Raw genomic sequence first — 16,014 nt, forward strand, 5'->3', positions numbered from 1 at the left:
TGGGTGTTAGTTGTCTTTTTTTGTTGATGTTTGTGTTGTGTATGTATTGTCCATCTTCTGTGTGTGTGTTGTCCATCTGTACTGTTCTTTCCCATCTCTACAAATGTGAATATGAGTCATGTAGACTATGGCAATATAATTGTAATTTTTGGGAACTATGTAATAATTCATTTATTTGTCATAAAGAGTATTTCTTAGTGCTGGTGTGGAATAATAAGCTTCTTAATTTCCATTTAATGATTCAGGTCCCTGTTTATAATGAAAACACGCTTGAATGTTTTTGCAATTCAGATTTGTGTAAAATTGTGATTAATGGCTCTTAAATTTTCCACTTTTAATTGCAGAGGGTTACAGGATGGGTTTAAGCGTAAAGCTGTTTTAGTTATTTTCATAAAAAGGTGATGATATTATTTTTCTTCAGGAAACACACTCGCCTGATTCTAATGAAAAATTCTGGAGTTCACAATGGGGCGGTCATTGTTGGGTTTCAAATTTTGCTTCCAGTAGCAGAGGGGTTGGAATTTTGATCAAGTCTAATCACAAAATTTCTGTCAATACTATTGAGAGGGACCCTGAAGGTAGATTTCTTATTCTTGATATTATAATTGATGGTTTTAATATGATTTTAGTGAACATTTATGGGCCTAACAATGATGATCCTGAGTTTTATTTTGAGGTTTTTTCTAAACTAGACAATCTTGACTCGTCTCGGTTGGTGATTGCTGGTGATTTGAATGTTGCTTTAGGCCCGCTTGACTACCGTGGCTCATGTCCAACTCATAGTAATAAAAATGCTTCCAAAGCATTGAGTGCCCTTATGGATGAATTCAATTTGATTGATGTTTGGCGGAATGAGCATTCAACATTGCGTGGTTTTACAAGGCATCAAAAAAATCCTCCGGTTCTTTCTAGGCTAGATTACATTTTAGTTTCCTCTAATTTAGCTGATAATGTGAAACATTCTGAAATTGTCTGTGGGATTAAATCTGATCACTCAATTGTGAAATGTAAAATTTCTATTAATGATCCCCAAGAGGCAAAAGCTATTGGAAATTGAATTGTCATTATCTCAGGCATGATGCAGATTTTGTGTCGTTTATTAAAAACAAAATTACTGAATTCAAGGATATCCATAGGGATACTTCTTGTAACCCCCATATCGTGTGGGATGCTTTTAAGTGTACTGTTACTGGTCATTGCATTCAGTATTGTAGCAGAAAGAAGAGAAAAAAAATCAAAAACAAGCAGGAGATTCAAACTAAAATTGACCAAATTAATAATGAAATCTCTAATGTTGGTCCTGATGCTCCACAGCAGCTTTCTGATTTGCTTGAACAATTGGATTCATTAAAAGTGGATTTAAACAAAATTGTGGATCAGGAAACGGCTGGTTTGATAATTAGATCAAGGATTAAGTGGGCAGAGCATGGTGAAAAAAGTTCCAGATATTTTTGTAATCTTGAGAAACGTTCCAGTGAGAAGAAAAATATTAATATTTTGAAAAAGGATACCGGCTCCATCATTTCAGATCAGAAAGATATTCTCAATGAATTACACTCTTTTATGAAACCTTGTACACTTCCAAATCTTCTCCTAGCAATAAGGATGATATACTTTCATATTTAGATAAACTTGATATTCCCCAATTTATGGATGAAAGTAAAAATAAGCTGAATAGGCCTATATTTCCAAAGCTGAAATTTTAACTTCTTTAAAGTCGTTGAATATGAATCGTAGCCCAGGCTATGATGGTCTGCCAGCCGAGTTTTACATTGTTTTTTTCAATGACATTTGCGACATGCTTTTAAATTGTTATCACTACTCTTTTGAGCAAGGTTTCATGTCTAGTTCACAACGCATTGGTGTGATTACCTTACTTCCAAAAAAAGATAAGGATCCTCTCTTTGTGAAAAATCATCGCCCTATTTCGCTTCTTAATACAGATTATAAAATCATTGCTAAACTTATGGCTAACCGTCTTAAGCTTTTTTTTTGCATGAAATTATCCATGATGATCAAACTGGTTTTATGAAAGGGAGGAATATAGGCAATAATGTTAGAACTATTATTGATTTGATTGATTATTGTGACTCAAATGACATTCCTGGCTCTATAGTGTTGCTAGATATTGAAAAAGCATTCGACTCTGTTGAGCATGATTATTTGTTTCAGGTCTTGGAGGCCTTTAATTCTGGCTCAGATTTCATTCAGTGGATAAAAACATTTTATTGTAATAGGAGAAGTTATGTCAGTAATAATGGGTTTCTCTCCAAGGTATTTCTATGGAACGTGGCATTTTTCAAGGCTGTCCGATTTCGCCTCTGTTGTTTCTTTTTGCGCGCTATCGAAGTGCTTGCAATTTCAATCAGGAACAATGAGAATATCAATGGCATTAAGATTGGTGATGTTGAGAAAAATTGAGTCTTTTGGCTGATGACACAACTTGTTTTTTGCATGGGGATTTTGAGTCATTTAGAAATTTGTTTGATTCTCTTAGGACTTTTGCTGGGTTATCTGGTTGCAAGATAAATATGTCTAAATCTGAGGCTATTCATATTGGTAGGTTGAAGGGTAGTGAATTTAAGCCCCTCAGCAATGAGGGTCTTGTATGGAAAGAGAATACCTTTAAAACACTTGGTGTTAATTTTTCTTTACATGTGAATGCTTTGTATGAGTTAAATTTTATTCCTAAATTGACTCAAATTCAGCAAATTTTGAATTGTTGGCGTTCAAGAAGTTTGTCTTTAATTGGTAAAATTACTGTGATAAAGAGCCTTTTGCTGCCACAGCTTTTATACTTATTTTCGGTTCTGTGTATTACAATTCTTAAGACATTTTTTTTAAGAGATTGAACACTTTGTTTTTTAAATTTATTTGGAATGGTGGGAATGACAGGGTTAAAAGAAATTATTTATTCAATGACTACAGTGATGGAGGGTTGCGTATGATTGACGTTGAGGCTTTTTCACAAGCTCAGAAATTAGTCTGGTCAAAACACTTATTAGACCCCAATTATGATAGCTTTTGGAAACTTTTAGAGACACAGGTTCTTAAGGTATTTCATAATGATACTACAGTTTTATGGAAAGCTGATGCGCCAAACTGTGTTCTTGCTTTGCTAAAAAATTCACAGTTTGCTGAATCCCTCAGGGTTTGGTATTTGTTCAGAGCTCAGCTGAAAGAGAACCTAGGGTACTGTGACTATCATCTTCAGAATTCCATTTGGTGGAACCGAAGGTGCGTCTTAAAACTAAGAAGTTCTTTTTTTTATCAGGATTGGTTTGAACATGGTATTTGCACTCTGAATGACCTTAATAGAGGTCATAACTTAGTGAAAACATTTGAAGATCTTGTTATGGAATTTGATATCTCTATTAAGGACAGAAGAAAATACAACTCTCTTATGAATGGTATTTTAATTGATTGGTTCTACAGTCCCAAAACGGTTCAGGTGAATATTTTTGATAACATAGTTGCTACTTTGTTTGAAAATAGCAAAATTACCAAATATTCTTACAATATTTTGAAAGCAAAGTACAGTCCTGTAAACACGAACTATTTTGGATTGATGCCTTGAATCTTGAAGACGATATTGAATGGAATAAAATTCATGATAACAACTTTACTTGCAGTATTGAAACTCAGATGAGAGCATTTTATTTTAAAGTTTTTCATAGAGCTGTTTGTACCAATAAATTTCTTCATAAGATTGGTAGAACTGATTCTCCATTTTGCTGTTTTTGTAAAAAAAATGATGAGACCCTGGTACATTTGTTTTGTGAATGTGAAAAAATTACTTGTTTATGGGATAGCTTGAGTGCCTTGATTGAAAGTAAAACCGGTGAGTGTTTTGGATTCTCCAATTTTCAGAAAATGTTTGGTTTGGATGTTGAAGAATCTGAGCACAAAATGCCATCAACTTTCTTGTTTTATGTTTGAAATATTATATTCATAGATGCAAATTTCAAGATGTCAACCCTAGTTTTCAAGCTTACAAGAACATGGTGAAAGTTAAATTTGGCACAGAATATAAAATTATGGAAAGCAAGGGAAAACTGGGTAACCATTTTAAGAAATTTTCCTTTGATCTTGGTTTTTAATGGGATGCAATTTTCATTTATCATGGTGTGTTTTATATATTTTTACCCCTTTTTTCATTTTCTTTTTCTTTTTCTTGCCATGGTGGACCATGTTATTTGCACTGTAATATGGGAAAGTTTTCAGTGTTTTGTTTTGTCACTTGTCCTGCATGTTTGTGTGTGGGGTGTCTAGGGGGGATTTGTGTTTTGTGTAGAAAATCCCTGGTCTAATTTTTTGATGCACTCGTAACCAACATGAGTTGCTTGATCTTATTATGCATGTTGTATGGTGCTGATTCTGCCCACCCATGGCAGGGGGACCCAACAGTTGCCTTTGTGTTTTCATGCTTTTGCTGGGCTACCACTTTTTTTTCTGCTTGCCTTTTTCATCACTCTTGGTAGCGTAGCATTTGCTCTTTTTTTTAAATATTTTTTTAACAGAGGTATTGGTTGGGTCCTGTTGTCATGGTGGGGCAGTATTATTTAAATCTCATTGTCATAATCTGATTGTATTTTTGCATCTATCTTGGTTACCGTAATTAAGATGGGGTCTGGTGGACCATGTCTGTATGTTCTTTTTTCCCTTCCACCAGGCCCAAGTACAGGTGAATAAAAATGGAAAAAAAAAAAAAAAAAGTAGTGCAAGCTGATAATACTAAGCATAAAAAATGTCTTACGTCCAACCAGAGGTGCCTTTTCTTCCAGAAAATCTGAATTATTTATTCCCTCACCCTTAACCGCGGTATGTCACATCCTTCAGGCTTCACCAGATTCTTCCCCAACTGGATCCCACAAAAATGGAACCAAAAGGGAAATGTATGCTTGTTGCTATCTGCATATACTCTTCCTTATCACCTCTTGAGTCTCGACCCTGTCTGAATATAGGCGAGTATTAATTTGTCACCATTAAAAAAAGCTGCAATCATCATGAGAAACACCCCCGAAATGCTGTTTTGGGGAATTTTGCTAGCAGAATCTTTTTGATGAAAGTCAATCATTGACAAGATGTAACTTTGCTACGGAAAGTGCTATGACAGAAAGGTTTTCAGTTTTGTCTTTCTTTACACAAGGGCTTTAATTTGATATGAAATGATGCAGTTTGATGGCAAATTTGAATTGACCGGGCATACCTACATTATTATGTTTTGGGTCCAATATTTTCACACACTTGGATTCATCTTGGTACTTGGTATTGGTAACCTCCAAAAATCTCCTTGAAGAAGTTTAAACTGGAGGCTCGCGAGGGTGGATTATTAGTTTTTGTTTAGAGCTGGGTCTTGCAGGAGAGTTGACTTGAACTTGAATGAAGGGGCTTGGTTGCGCAACAGTTGACTTCTGAAGCTTGTTCCATGTCTTAATGGTGCGCGTAAAAAATGAGTTCGCAAAATACGTCTGTTATTGTTTCGGCTGAGTCATATGGTGCCGAATTCGACATGTGGCTGCATGTGACATGTAACGTGACTAAAGTTAATTTTTTATTACTTCCGTGGTCCGGGTACGCGCTGGTGAATTGCGATCGCGTAGAAGTGACAAGGACAAGGTCGTCTACTAAGCGCCGCGCCGACGACCAATCAGGGGTAGCGTTAACCCCCCGATCGTGGGTGAATGACCCCCATATATTTGGAATGTGCAAGCTCGGGGGTGAACTCTGACCCTCTACTTTTGTACCTTACTCCTACCTCCGACTACACTGCAAAATATTTTTCACCCCCGAGATTTAATTTTCACCCCATGTACATGTATTTGGATTTTCTGCAAGCTCGGGAGTGAAAAACACGGGAAAACAACCCCCGACTTCCGGGCCTTAATGCTACCCCTGCGACCAATGGGTCAACCAGCTTGTTGTCAAGTCCGTTGATCAGCCAATCAGCGTGATTGTTTATTTCTTCTGTGTGTACGCTCGTCTACGCTTGGCACACAGCTCGGACCACGGAAGTAATAAAGAATTAACTTTACCGGCCCTCATCAATTATAGCATGAATAATGTAAATTTATGTGCAAAAGTGTGCATGTGTAACGTGACTACCCCTCATCCACATTTTACATTTATAATAAAGTCATACATATTATCCTATAAAATTGGGCGAGCCGAGGAGCCTATTGAAACAGTATTTACAGTAGAAACTCGTTAATACAAGATCGCCGGGCCCGGCATGTTTAGCTCGTATTAAACGGAGTTCGTTTTAAAAGTCAGGTGCCAAAAATGTGTCGGAAGGCATAGATTGCGTGTGTTTAAGCCTGCAGAAGTCAGCACATACAGTGTGACTGTACGAGCGAAACTTCATACTAGATTTGTGACAGCTACCGAGCAATGTCACAGTTTCAAATTCCCTCGATCGTTATTATCTAGGCTAATATTCCTTTTTGATTTTCGGTATGAGGCATTTTTCTCATAGCGTTTTCTGATGAAATTTAGATGATTTCTCAAGCTGATTATCGTTAAGGGGGTACTACACCCCTGACCAATTTTGTGCCTATTTTTGCATTTTTCTCAAAAATTATAGTGCATTGGTGACAAGTAAGATATGTATATTGTAGGGGCAAGGACTACAACTACTGCACTGGAAATTTTATTTCAGCACAGACAACAGTTGTGGAGTTACAGTCAAAATGAGGAAAACCAATATTTGATCAATAAATCAATAACTACTTGCCTTGAGTTGCTGAATTTTCAGTGCATTAGTTCATGGAAGAAAGAGATAAGAAGGAACCACAACGAACGCATTCACTTTGTCCACTCCCTTTACCGACATTTAGTTGATATTGTTATTCATGAGGATTTACTTTGATCAATACCCGCGTTAAATAGGTGATTGGTATTGTATTACATGTATTTGCATGTCTTCTGGAGCGTGTGTGAAGGATGATTTGAACTAATGACCTTCCGTGCAAGCACCCTATAGGATTTTCTTTGGTGACGTGATCATCGGTCATTGATGGCCTACATCTTTTTCTTCCATTTTGCCCAATTTTTCCGAACTTTGATGACTTTTTTCTCAGAGTTGGCAGTCTTTGGCACTGAAACGAGTTAGCTAGTTACGATTATACACATATAAACTATTTAATTAAACAGGTTTTATGTACCGGACTCAACCGAACATTGTGCATTATTTAAGAACATTTTACATCTATTTTTCATCGAAAAAGTCACCAAAATCTTACCTTATTTGCTAAAGATGAAACTCAGCAAAAAAACGGCCGATTTTGATTACCTTTTCGATGTTTTATAGGACATTTTCTACACAACACGATCAAGAAAACAGTTTGACTGTAGATCCCAAAACAAAGCTACTATACATGTTCAGAGCATCAGTGAAATTCCATAATCTTACTTTTGGGTAGCGTTTGTTTGTTCGTGGATGGGTTTGTTATAATTTTTTTCCAGTAATGATTTTGCCAAGCATCGATCGCGGTAAATGGATCATACATGAAAGTAAGTACCATTGATAGCTTTTCTTTTCATGCGTCAATAGATAAGCGGATTAAAACTTGGCCGATCGAAGTCGTTGTGGTTCCTTCTCATCTCTTTCTTCCATGATTAGTTGTAGTCCTTGCCCCTATTATATATCTTACTTGTCACCTATACGCTATAATTTTTGAGAAAATTGCAAAAATAGGCACAAAATTGGCCAGGGGTGTAGTACCCCCTTAACAAAATAATAAACAATTATACGGCAGTGTCGGGATTTCCCCCACTTTTACCATGTATGTAAACAACATGAAGGGTTTCCCACTTTGCGATCCAGGGCGGACTTCGAGTTTGTGATTGGCTAGTCGATATTGACGTCAGCAATATTGACCTTATAATATGGCAAATTTCGTCATGACACGATTTTATAAAAGCTAAAAATAGGAACTTAGGGAATCCTCGTTATTATGATGGTTGCTAAGATTTTGACATGAGCTCATTAAGAATAGCCCCGCCCCGCTAAGTACTGTATGCGATTTTGGGGGAATTTGACGGCAAGTTTATCTTCATTATTTTACGAATAAAAATCGATTAATTATTTGCTGTAATACTGATAACTGATTTACAATGATATTAAATTTAGTATTTAGCTAATTTGCTTCTTCTGAAATCTTTAATTATTTTTTTATCTAAACTCGGAAAGACTGTGGCGCGAGTGTACTCGGAGATCCTTTTGCCCTAGCCTGGTTCTCCTTGCACTGATTTGTACGTACAAAAAGTGCAGTTCAAGTTGCATTCGAAGTCGTGCTTTGAGTTTACGTCACTTTTCGAGCGAATATTTTGTCAACTCCTGACATGATTTACATCAAAATCTACCTTGAGAAATTAGCTCGTTTTATCCGTTGTAAAAACAATAGAAAACAAAAGCTTCGACCCACAGTAAGTGCTCGTATTATGCTAGGTATAATACAAAAAAAATTGAACTTTTTTTGATTCTCATCAAAGTAATCTCATATTAAAGAGCTAAATGAAAGAAAACTGATGAGGCATAAATGAATGTCATACGACATGTGGTTGCGGAGATATGCTAATTTGAATGTCTAAAATTTTCAGCCAATTTCCTGTACAAACTTTTGTGCATGCACATATTAAAATGCTTATAGGCCTATACTGTGCATTGTGAGTACACAATTTTAAGAAACAAGCACTTGCTATTTACCGGTACTGAACTGTAAATGTAATCCTAGAATGTGAACATAAGGGCCTATCATTTTCTTTTGGAAGGGGGGTCATACTTTTTGGAAAGAAAAATAGGGGGGGGGGGCATAAAATTGTTGATGACCAAAATGTAGGGAGTAGCAAGATGACCACAGATAGTGTGTTAAATTCAAAAAGACTGAATACAAATTTAGCCTCTTCAGGGGATACATGTAAGCTGTATCAGTGGGTGGTGGGGGAGAGGGTCATAAAATTTTGTGGCCGAAATAGGGGGGTGTCGCAATTTTATTGATGCTGACTTTTTGTAAATTTGGGAGCCCCCTTCCGCTGAAAATGATAGCCCCCTAATATACAAATGAACATGTAAGAGTAACATTTTGTTTTATTTCTGTTTTCTGATGCAGATTCCAGCTTTTACAGAGGATGGAAACCAGGGACTGTCTTTTGGAATTTGCAGGAGAGCATTAAATAGCTCTTCTAGAGCCTTCAAGAGCTGTTTAGAACATTTACAATAAAATGTAATGAGAGAATGGTCAACTAAATCACTCTCCTATATCCGATTTAAGGAGAGCAGTGGAGAGCGATTGCTCTCGCCAGGGTTGTAGCTACGCTGGGCGGTGGTGGGCGGCCCTGCCCGGCACTCTTAATTTCCACCCAGCTCTCAAATTAATTTTGAGCCCAAATACCCGGCACTCCAGTCTCAAATGTTTCAAAATCAATGAACAATCATTATAAAAGTTAGCAATTCTTATCAAAATTTCAATTTTTTTACCATTTCATATAAATTTTACCCGGCACCAAAATTTGCCTAGCTATAACCCTGGCTCTCGCTCTCCTCAAAAGGCAGTCCCTGGGAAACCGCAGTGAGGGCCAACACCAAATGCAAAAATAAAGAAAAACTTATTCAAAACAATGAAATTTGTGTTTAAGTGTCTTATTTTTATTTTTTTGTCATTGAAAAACTCACGGTTTTGATACTACCCACCCGAGTATACCTTTTCACTGATACAAGGGGGGGGGGGGGGGGAATTTGTTTGAGGGGGCACCCTTTAAAATGTTTAATTATTATAAGCACTAGATGATGCATTGACACCCCTCCCCCAGGAAAATGTTTTTGAGCAGGCACCCTTTGGAGCACTGGCTGGCGCATGCTCCCTATTCCAGTTCACTTGATCATCAGAATGGGGTCACTCCTGCTCAAGTATGAACCCCCCCTGCCCCTTCCCCCAGCTGCTCAAGTATGAACCCCTCTGCCCCTTCCCCCAGCGTAAGTTTTGTCAAGATTGAGCAAGCACCCTTTGGAGCACTGGCAGGCGCATGCTCCCTATTCCAAAGATCATTGCGGAAACTCGAGGGCCAGTTCACTTGATCATCAGAATGGGGCCACTCCTGCTCAAGTTAACCCGCCCCCCATGACGTGGCGCCATAGGAGTACACCCCCCCATCAATTTGAACTTTTAGAAATCAAATAGGAAAATGGCCAAAAAAGCGCCTGTGTCCCCCGCCATCATACCCGATGTGCCCACCCCCAGTCATTTACCCGGTACTAGTCATTCAGCATAGCAAAAATCTGCTAGCGCTATGCATGATGGGATAGGAATAGGAAAGGCCCAAATTTGCTTCTTCCCCCGACTCATAGTCGGCGCAGAATGAGAATCTATCCCAACATCCACAGCATGAGCCCATTCAATACCGTATATACGCAAACCATGCCGGGTTAAACATGTTCTAGGTATCCCAGGCAAACCTTAGTTAACACATTTACTAGTCCGCGAAATTCGCCGAGACCGGGGCCCAAACACAATGCATATTTACATAGAAATTTGAATTTTTTTCGAGAATAGGTCGGTGAAGGAAACCTACATAAATATGTTTTCTATACTTCACTTGACCCAAATACGGTATATGATTTTTTATGGTAATAATCAAGTCGCACATGGAATTTTAGAGGGATTTTGATTGCTCTCAGTTCCATTAAAAAAAGCTGCTATCGCCATGAGACTTAGATCTAGAAACACCCCTAAATGCCGTTTTGGGGAATTTTGCTAGCAGAATCTTTTTGATGAAAGTCAATCTTTGACAAGATGTAACTATGTTACGGAAAGTGCTATGACAAAAATGTTTTCAGTTTTGGCTTTCTTTACCCAAGGGCTTTAATTTGATATGTAAAATGATGCAGTTTGATGGCAAATTTGAATTCACCTCGCATACCTACATGTTCACTCACTGGCAAAAGTCGCCAAATTCGTACTACACAAAGTCCCCAGGTTATTCACTTTTTGCGCAAGGCATCCATCCAATCTCATCAAACCAAACATTTTTATGTACAAACAACTACCTTTATTCACCGCGTGCTCATTTAACTTACCGCTCAACTCCGTTAATTAGATATTTGGAGAGTAATTTCCGAAAAAATTAGATCGAGATCGTCACTTTCAAACTTACTAAAAAGTCGCCAAAATTTGCAGCGACCACGTGCGAATCATCTGACCTCTTCCGGGTTATGATCAAGTTTAACCTTTTGACTTGACCTTGTAAGCTTTGGAATTGTTTCTAACTCGATCTAATTCCCCCCAAATTTTTTTTCAAAAACATCGCCGTAAAATTTACTACCGGTAATGAATTTCCAAAATGGCGCCGGGTGCGCGATTTCCCTATGCTGAGAGAGGCTGACTATTGCGCATGCTCAGGTAAGGAATGCTCACATGACACATACCTAATTATGCGGATTTCGTATTATTTACCTCGTATTAAACAGTTTCTTTTGTACAGTAAATAGGTATGCCAGGTGAATTCAAATTTGCCATCAAACTGCATCATTTTATATATCAAATTAAAGCCCTTGAGTAAAGAAAGCCAACACTGAAAACCTTTTTGTCATAGCTAGGGACAGGCATAAAACTTTCAACTTAATTCTATTAACATGAATTGTTGTTTATTGGAAGAGAGACTTCTCAGAAACAATTTGACACCAAAACCAATCTTCTACTGTATTGCTAAGTGAAGTTATGACGTAAATTACTGTCGGAACATTGGGCCATTTTCTCTGATAAGACTTACCATAGGAGTGCATGGGAGGGACTTGATAATTTTTGTGCCCCCCTGTCAATTTTTTGTTTTCACTGTAATTTAATCTAATTTTTGTTGTATATTATGTATGTTATCATTTTCAACACATCTGTGAAATTTTGTATGCAAAATCAAATTTTAAGGTGGTAAAAAAAATTTTGTCAAATTTTGCCATTTTTCGGCCATTTTAGGCAAAAACAATGATTTTTCCCAAGCGATAACAAAAAAGTGCTTTCTCCCAGCAAATAAATAAACTGGAATTGTTATGTGAAAAGGATGAAAGTTTTTGTCAAACCATGTTTCCCTTTTGTCAGAAGATGAATTTTGGGTCAAAATAGAATTTTTTCCCAAAAATGCCCTTTTTTGACCAAAACGGTGATTTTCACCAAGGCATATCTCACAGAAAAAATATTCAAAAGTAAAGTCAATGTTGCATTCTGCTTCCTAAAGCATTGAATCTGTTGTCAATGCAAACTAGAGCATCTGAAACAGATTAATTTTGGTTTTATTCATCATTTTCTCCAAAAATGGTGTTTTCATTGGCACAAAATGGCACAGATTTACATAGCCTAGGCTTTATTATCAAGTAAAATAAATAGTAGCACTTGCTGTAATCGATAAGCTTTCTGGGTATCGATATGTCGGGAGGCAAACATCCGACATGTTGATACTATTATCGATACTCACGCAGTTTGAAACACGGATTTGAGTTTACCAATACTGGAGGGGCTGGAGATCGTGAAGACGACATGATGCATGTATGCTAGATGTAAAGCTCACCTTGGAATTGGGAGACGGTAATTTGAGTATTTGACGGTAATTTGAGACCTGATTTGAGATAATCTAAGCATGTGTGCCATGTCGTTTGTGTATCGATACTGACATTGAGTGTTTCGACATGTCGGAAGTCTATGTATTTTCCGACTATCGATACTTACGACAATCGATTACAGCATTAATAAATAGCGCCCTCGGTCAGATGTGCCTGTCCCTATCATAGCACTTTCCGTAGCAACATCTTGTCAAAGATTGACTTTCATCAAAAAGATTCTGCTGGCAAAATTCCCCAAAACAGCATTACGGGGGTGTTTCTAGATCTTAGTCTCATGACGATAGCACCTTTTTTTAATGGAACTGCTATCAAAATCTCTCTGAAATTCCATGTGCGAGTCTCTCATCACCAAAAAAATCATATATTTGGGTCAAGTGAAGTATAGACAACATATTTAGGAAGGTTTCCTTCTTAAAAAGCTTCTTTTAAATTTCAATGTAAATTTGTATTGCCGGTTTAGGCCATTTTGACTGACTAGCAAATGTGTTAACTGAGGTTTCCCTGTCATACCTACAGTAAATAATAGGGGAAAATCGGGACCACGTGTGACTGTTCGTAGTAAGCGGTTTCTTGCATTAAGCGATCTCGTATTAACGAGTTTCCACTGTATATCCAAAATTTGAAACCATGTATCGGCAGCGCAAGTCTGTCGAATTCGGCACCATATGACTCAGCCGAAACAATAACAGACGTATTTTATGGAAAATATATACAGCCGCAGTTAGTTAATTTAACACTCATACTCAGTATTCCATTACTTAAATAAATGTACAACTTCATTGAACCGTCTAATCGTTTTCTTACCGCCTAACGTTCTCGAAAACAAAGCCGCCTGTGCTACTTTCTGCTAGCAGTGGAGTCGCCATTTTGGATACTGCTTGCGTGACTTGCAATCTCATCTGCACGGTACTACATCGGCCCACCACATTGGGTTCGTTACTTTTAATGCACTCGGTGTTTCTACCGTCCCGACTCAAACGATTCTAGAAGTTGTTCTCACAAGCCCCGCCTACTTTCCCTGCCTTCTCGGCAACCCGGAAGTAACTTTTTCCATTGGTTTGTGTGGTGCAAAATGAGGAAAATACCAATATTTGGCAACGAATTACAGGAATTCCAGTCATAGATCTCGACTGAAAATGGATACATTAGGTAAGTAACACTTTCATTTATGTCATATCAAAAAATGGTTGGAGATCTATGACCAGTTTGGTAGATAATCGAGTTGAAATGTGGGCATGTTTTTGGCATGGTCTAGGTGGGAATAACAGGTTCGTACATGTAAACTCAATGGGAATCTCTTACGACTAGGCTAAAATACAACAATATTTTGTAAATTTTCCTCGTAAAGAAAAGATCGGTCAAGGAAACCTATATGAATATGTTGTCAATACTTCACTTGACCCAAATATATGATTTATTTTTGTAATGAGAGAATCGCACATGGAATTTTAGAGGATTTTGATAGCAGTTCCCGCACCGTAGAAAAAGCTGCTCTGTCATGAGCCGGAAATTCCATCATGAGCCTAGATCCTGATTTGTTTTGCCAATTGAAGCTTCTAATGTTGGCTGAATGTTTTTGATGATATCATGAAAGTCAATCTGTGACAAGATGTAATTTTGCTACGGAAAGTGCTATGACAAAACGATTTTCAGTTTTGGCTTTCTTTATAATCAAGGAGTTTAATTTGATATAAAATGATGCAGTGTTTGATGGCAAAATTTGACTGAATTCACCTTTCAGGGGATGTAATTTTCTTCGACGGGGGTCATGAATATGTCGGTGACTGAAGTCAATTTTTATGACCCCCTCCATCATGGATCGCGGGCTAAAATTTTACGACCCCCTATCGTGGGTCAAAAATTTTAGGACCCCCTTCTGTCAAAATTTTAGAGCTGAGTACACGAAACGCGTTAAAATTTTTGACCATAAGCGTATAAAAGAAGGCGCACGGAGAGCGCAAAAATCTTGCATTGTATAAAGATTGTGTGCACATTTTGTTCAAAAAAAGTGTAAGAAAAGTTACACCAGTCGCCAGCCCTTAATAATTCTATAACCCCCTATTTTGATTGCTACAAAATTATAACCCCCTATTTTTGGTCTTAAAATTCTATGACCCCCCAGTATATTCATGACCCCCTTCTGAAGAAAATGATAGCCCCTTATACCTATAAGGGGCTCAGCTGTGCAATAATTATGAGCCCTGGAAGGAGGGTAAAATTGGGGGGCAAGCAAGCGATCCGAGGGGGGGGGGGCAAGCAATTTTGGCACACATTCATGGGGTGCCTTTTAAATAAAATGCTCTAAAAAGGCTTAGGAAAACAGTATGGAAACGCTGAAATATGCAAATTTTCATGCTCGCTGTGCTCGCAACATATCTAGACCTTTTAAGGTTTGCAAATTGGGATCCAAAAAAATTTGGCATGTGTTGGGGGCAAAGATTTTGGCAGGCCAAAAGAGGGAGGAAAGCGATTATTTTGCAGGCTGAGAGGGGGGCAAGCTATTTTTGGTGGGTCGTTCGGGCATTGTATTACCCCCGATAATTATTGCACAGCCCCTAATATGGCACATAAATGAACCCTGTGGTGTGCAACCGATGGTGGAGGGGGATTAGGGGCACCAGTGGCAAAACTACACTTTCATTGCAATCAAGGAACAGCTAGCTGGGGTAAATCTGCCACCACCGCCAAGGGGGGGGGCTGGGGAATACAGATGCATGTGCTCATTTGGGGAAGTGGGTGGGCAAGGATTTCAAACCAAGCCGCTGTAACAGCCCCATGCGGGGGGATTGTGCCACTGTCCCAGCTTTACCCTGACAAATTTTCTAAAATCCTCTTTTTCTTTTTCAGGCCTACTAAAAGGTCAGAGCTACACTGTACAAGTAACAACCAACTGCCAGACACCATTAACCAATGCCACTGTGAGCCATTTCATGTCACATTTTGCAGCGGAGGCAGATGGAAGTCATGGAACAAATGAAATATTAAAAAAGACTGAAATAATGACCGGATTCAGAAACGCACTTCAATCTCACTAATTGAAGAACAATACTTGTGTTGAAAGTCGGGACTCATAAATTAGGTGTAACAGAATGTGTGAAAATTTATTAAGATCTATTAGAAATATTCAATCCAATAGATTAGAATTCAATCTAATTCAATTTTAATATATGGGATTAAAATTGCTTAGATTGATTTTTAACCCCTTAGATTAAAATCAAATTAGATGTATTCAAATTAGATTTTTTTAAATCCATCCAAATGTTTTTAGATTAAAAATCAAATAAGATTGAATTCTAGATTGAATATTTCTAATAGATTAGATCCAATTTTGGATTTGTCCCAGATCACAATCACTTAGAGGGAATATGCTGAATTGTATTATAAAAATAAAGACTGCACAAAAAGTA

General features: G+C 37.7%; 1 protein-coding gene across 1 annotated transcript in view; it reads right to left on the minus strand.

The window, feature by feature from the left end:
• The window catches only part of LOC140137365 (proteasome subunit beta type-7-like), a 30,144-nt gene extending 16,623 nt beyond the window's left edge, over window positions 1–13,521 (minus strand). Inside the window, exon 1 of the mRNA XM_072159005.1 lies at window positions 13,412–13,521. Within this exon, the coding sequence (XP_072015106.1) occupies window positions 13,412–13,506 (95 nt within the window). The 5' untranslated portion in view covers window positions 13,507–13,521. The remainder of the gene's footprint in view (window positions 1–13,411) is intronic.
• Window positions 13,522–16,014: the final 2,493 nt, after the last annotated feature.

Source organism: Amphiura filiformis, chromosome 17 (genome assembly GCF_039555335.1).
Source record: "Amphiura filiformis chromosome 17, Afil_fr2py, whole genome shotgun sequence".
NCBI classification, from domain to species: domain Eukaryota; kingdom Metazoa; phylum Echinodermata; class Ophiuroidea; order Amphilepidida; family Amphiuridae; genus Amphiura; species Amphiura filiformis.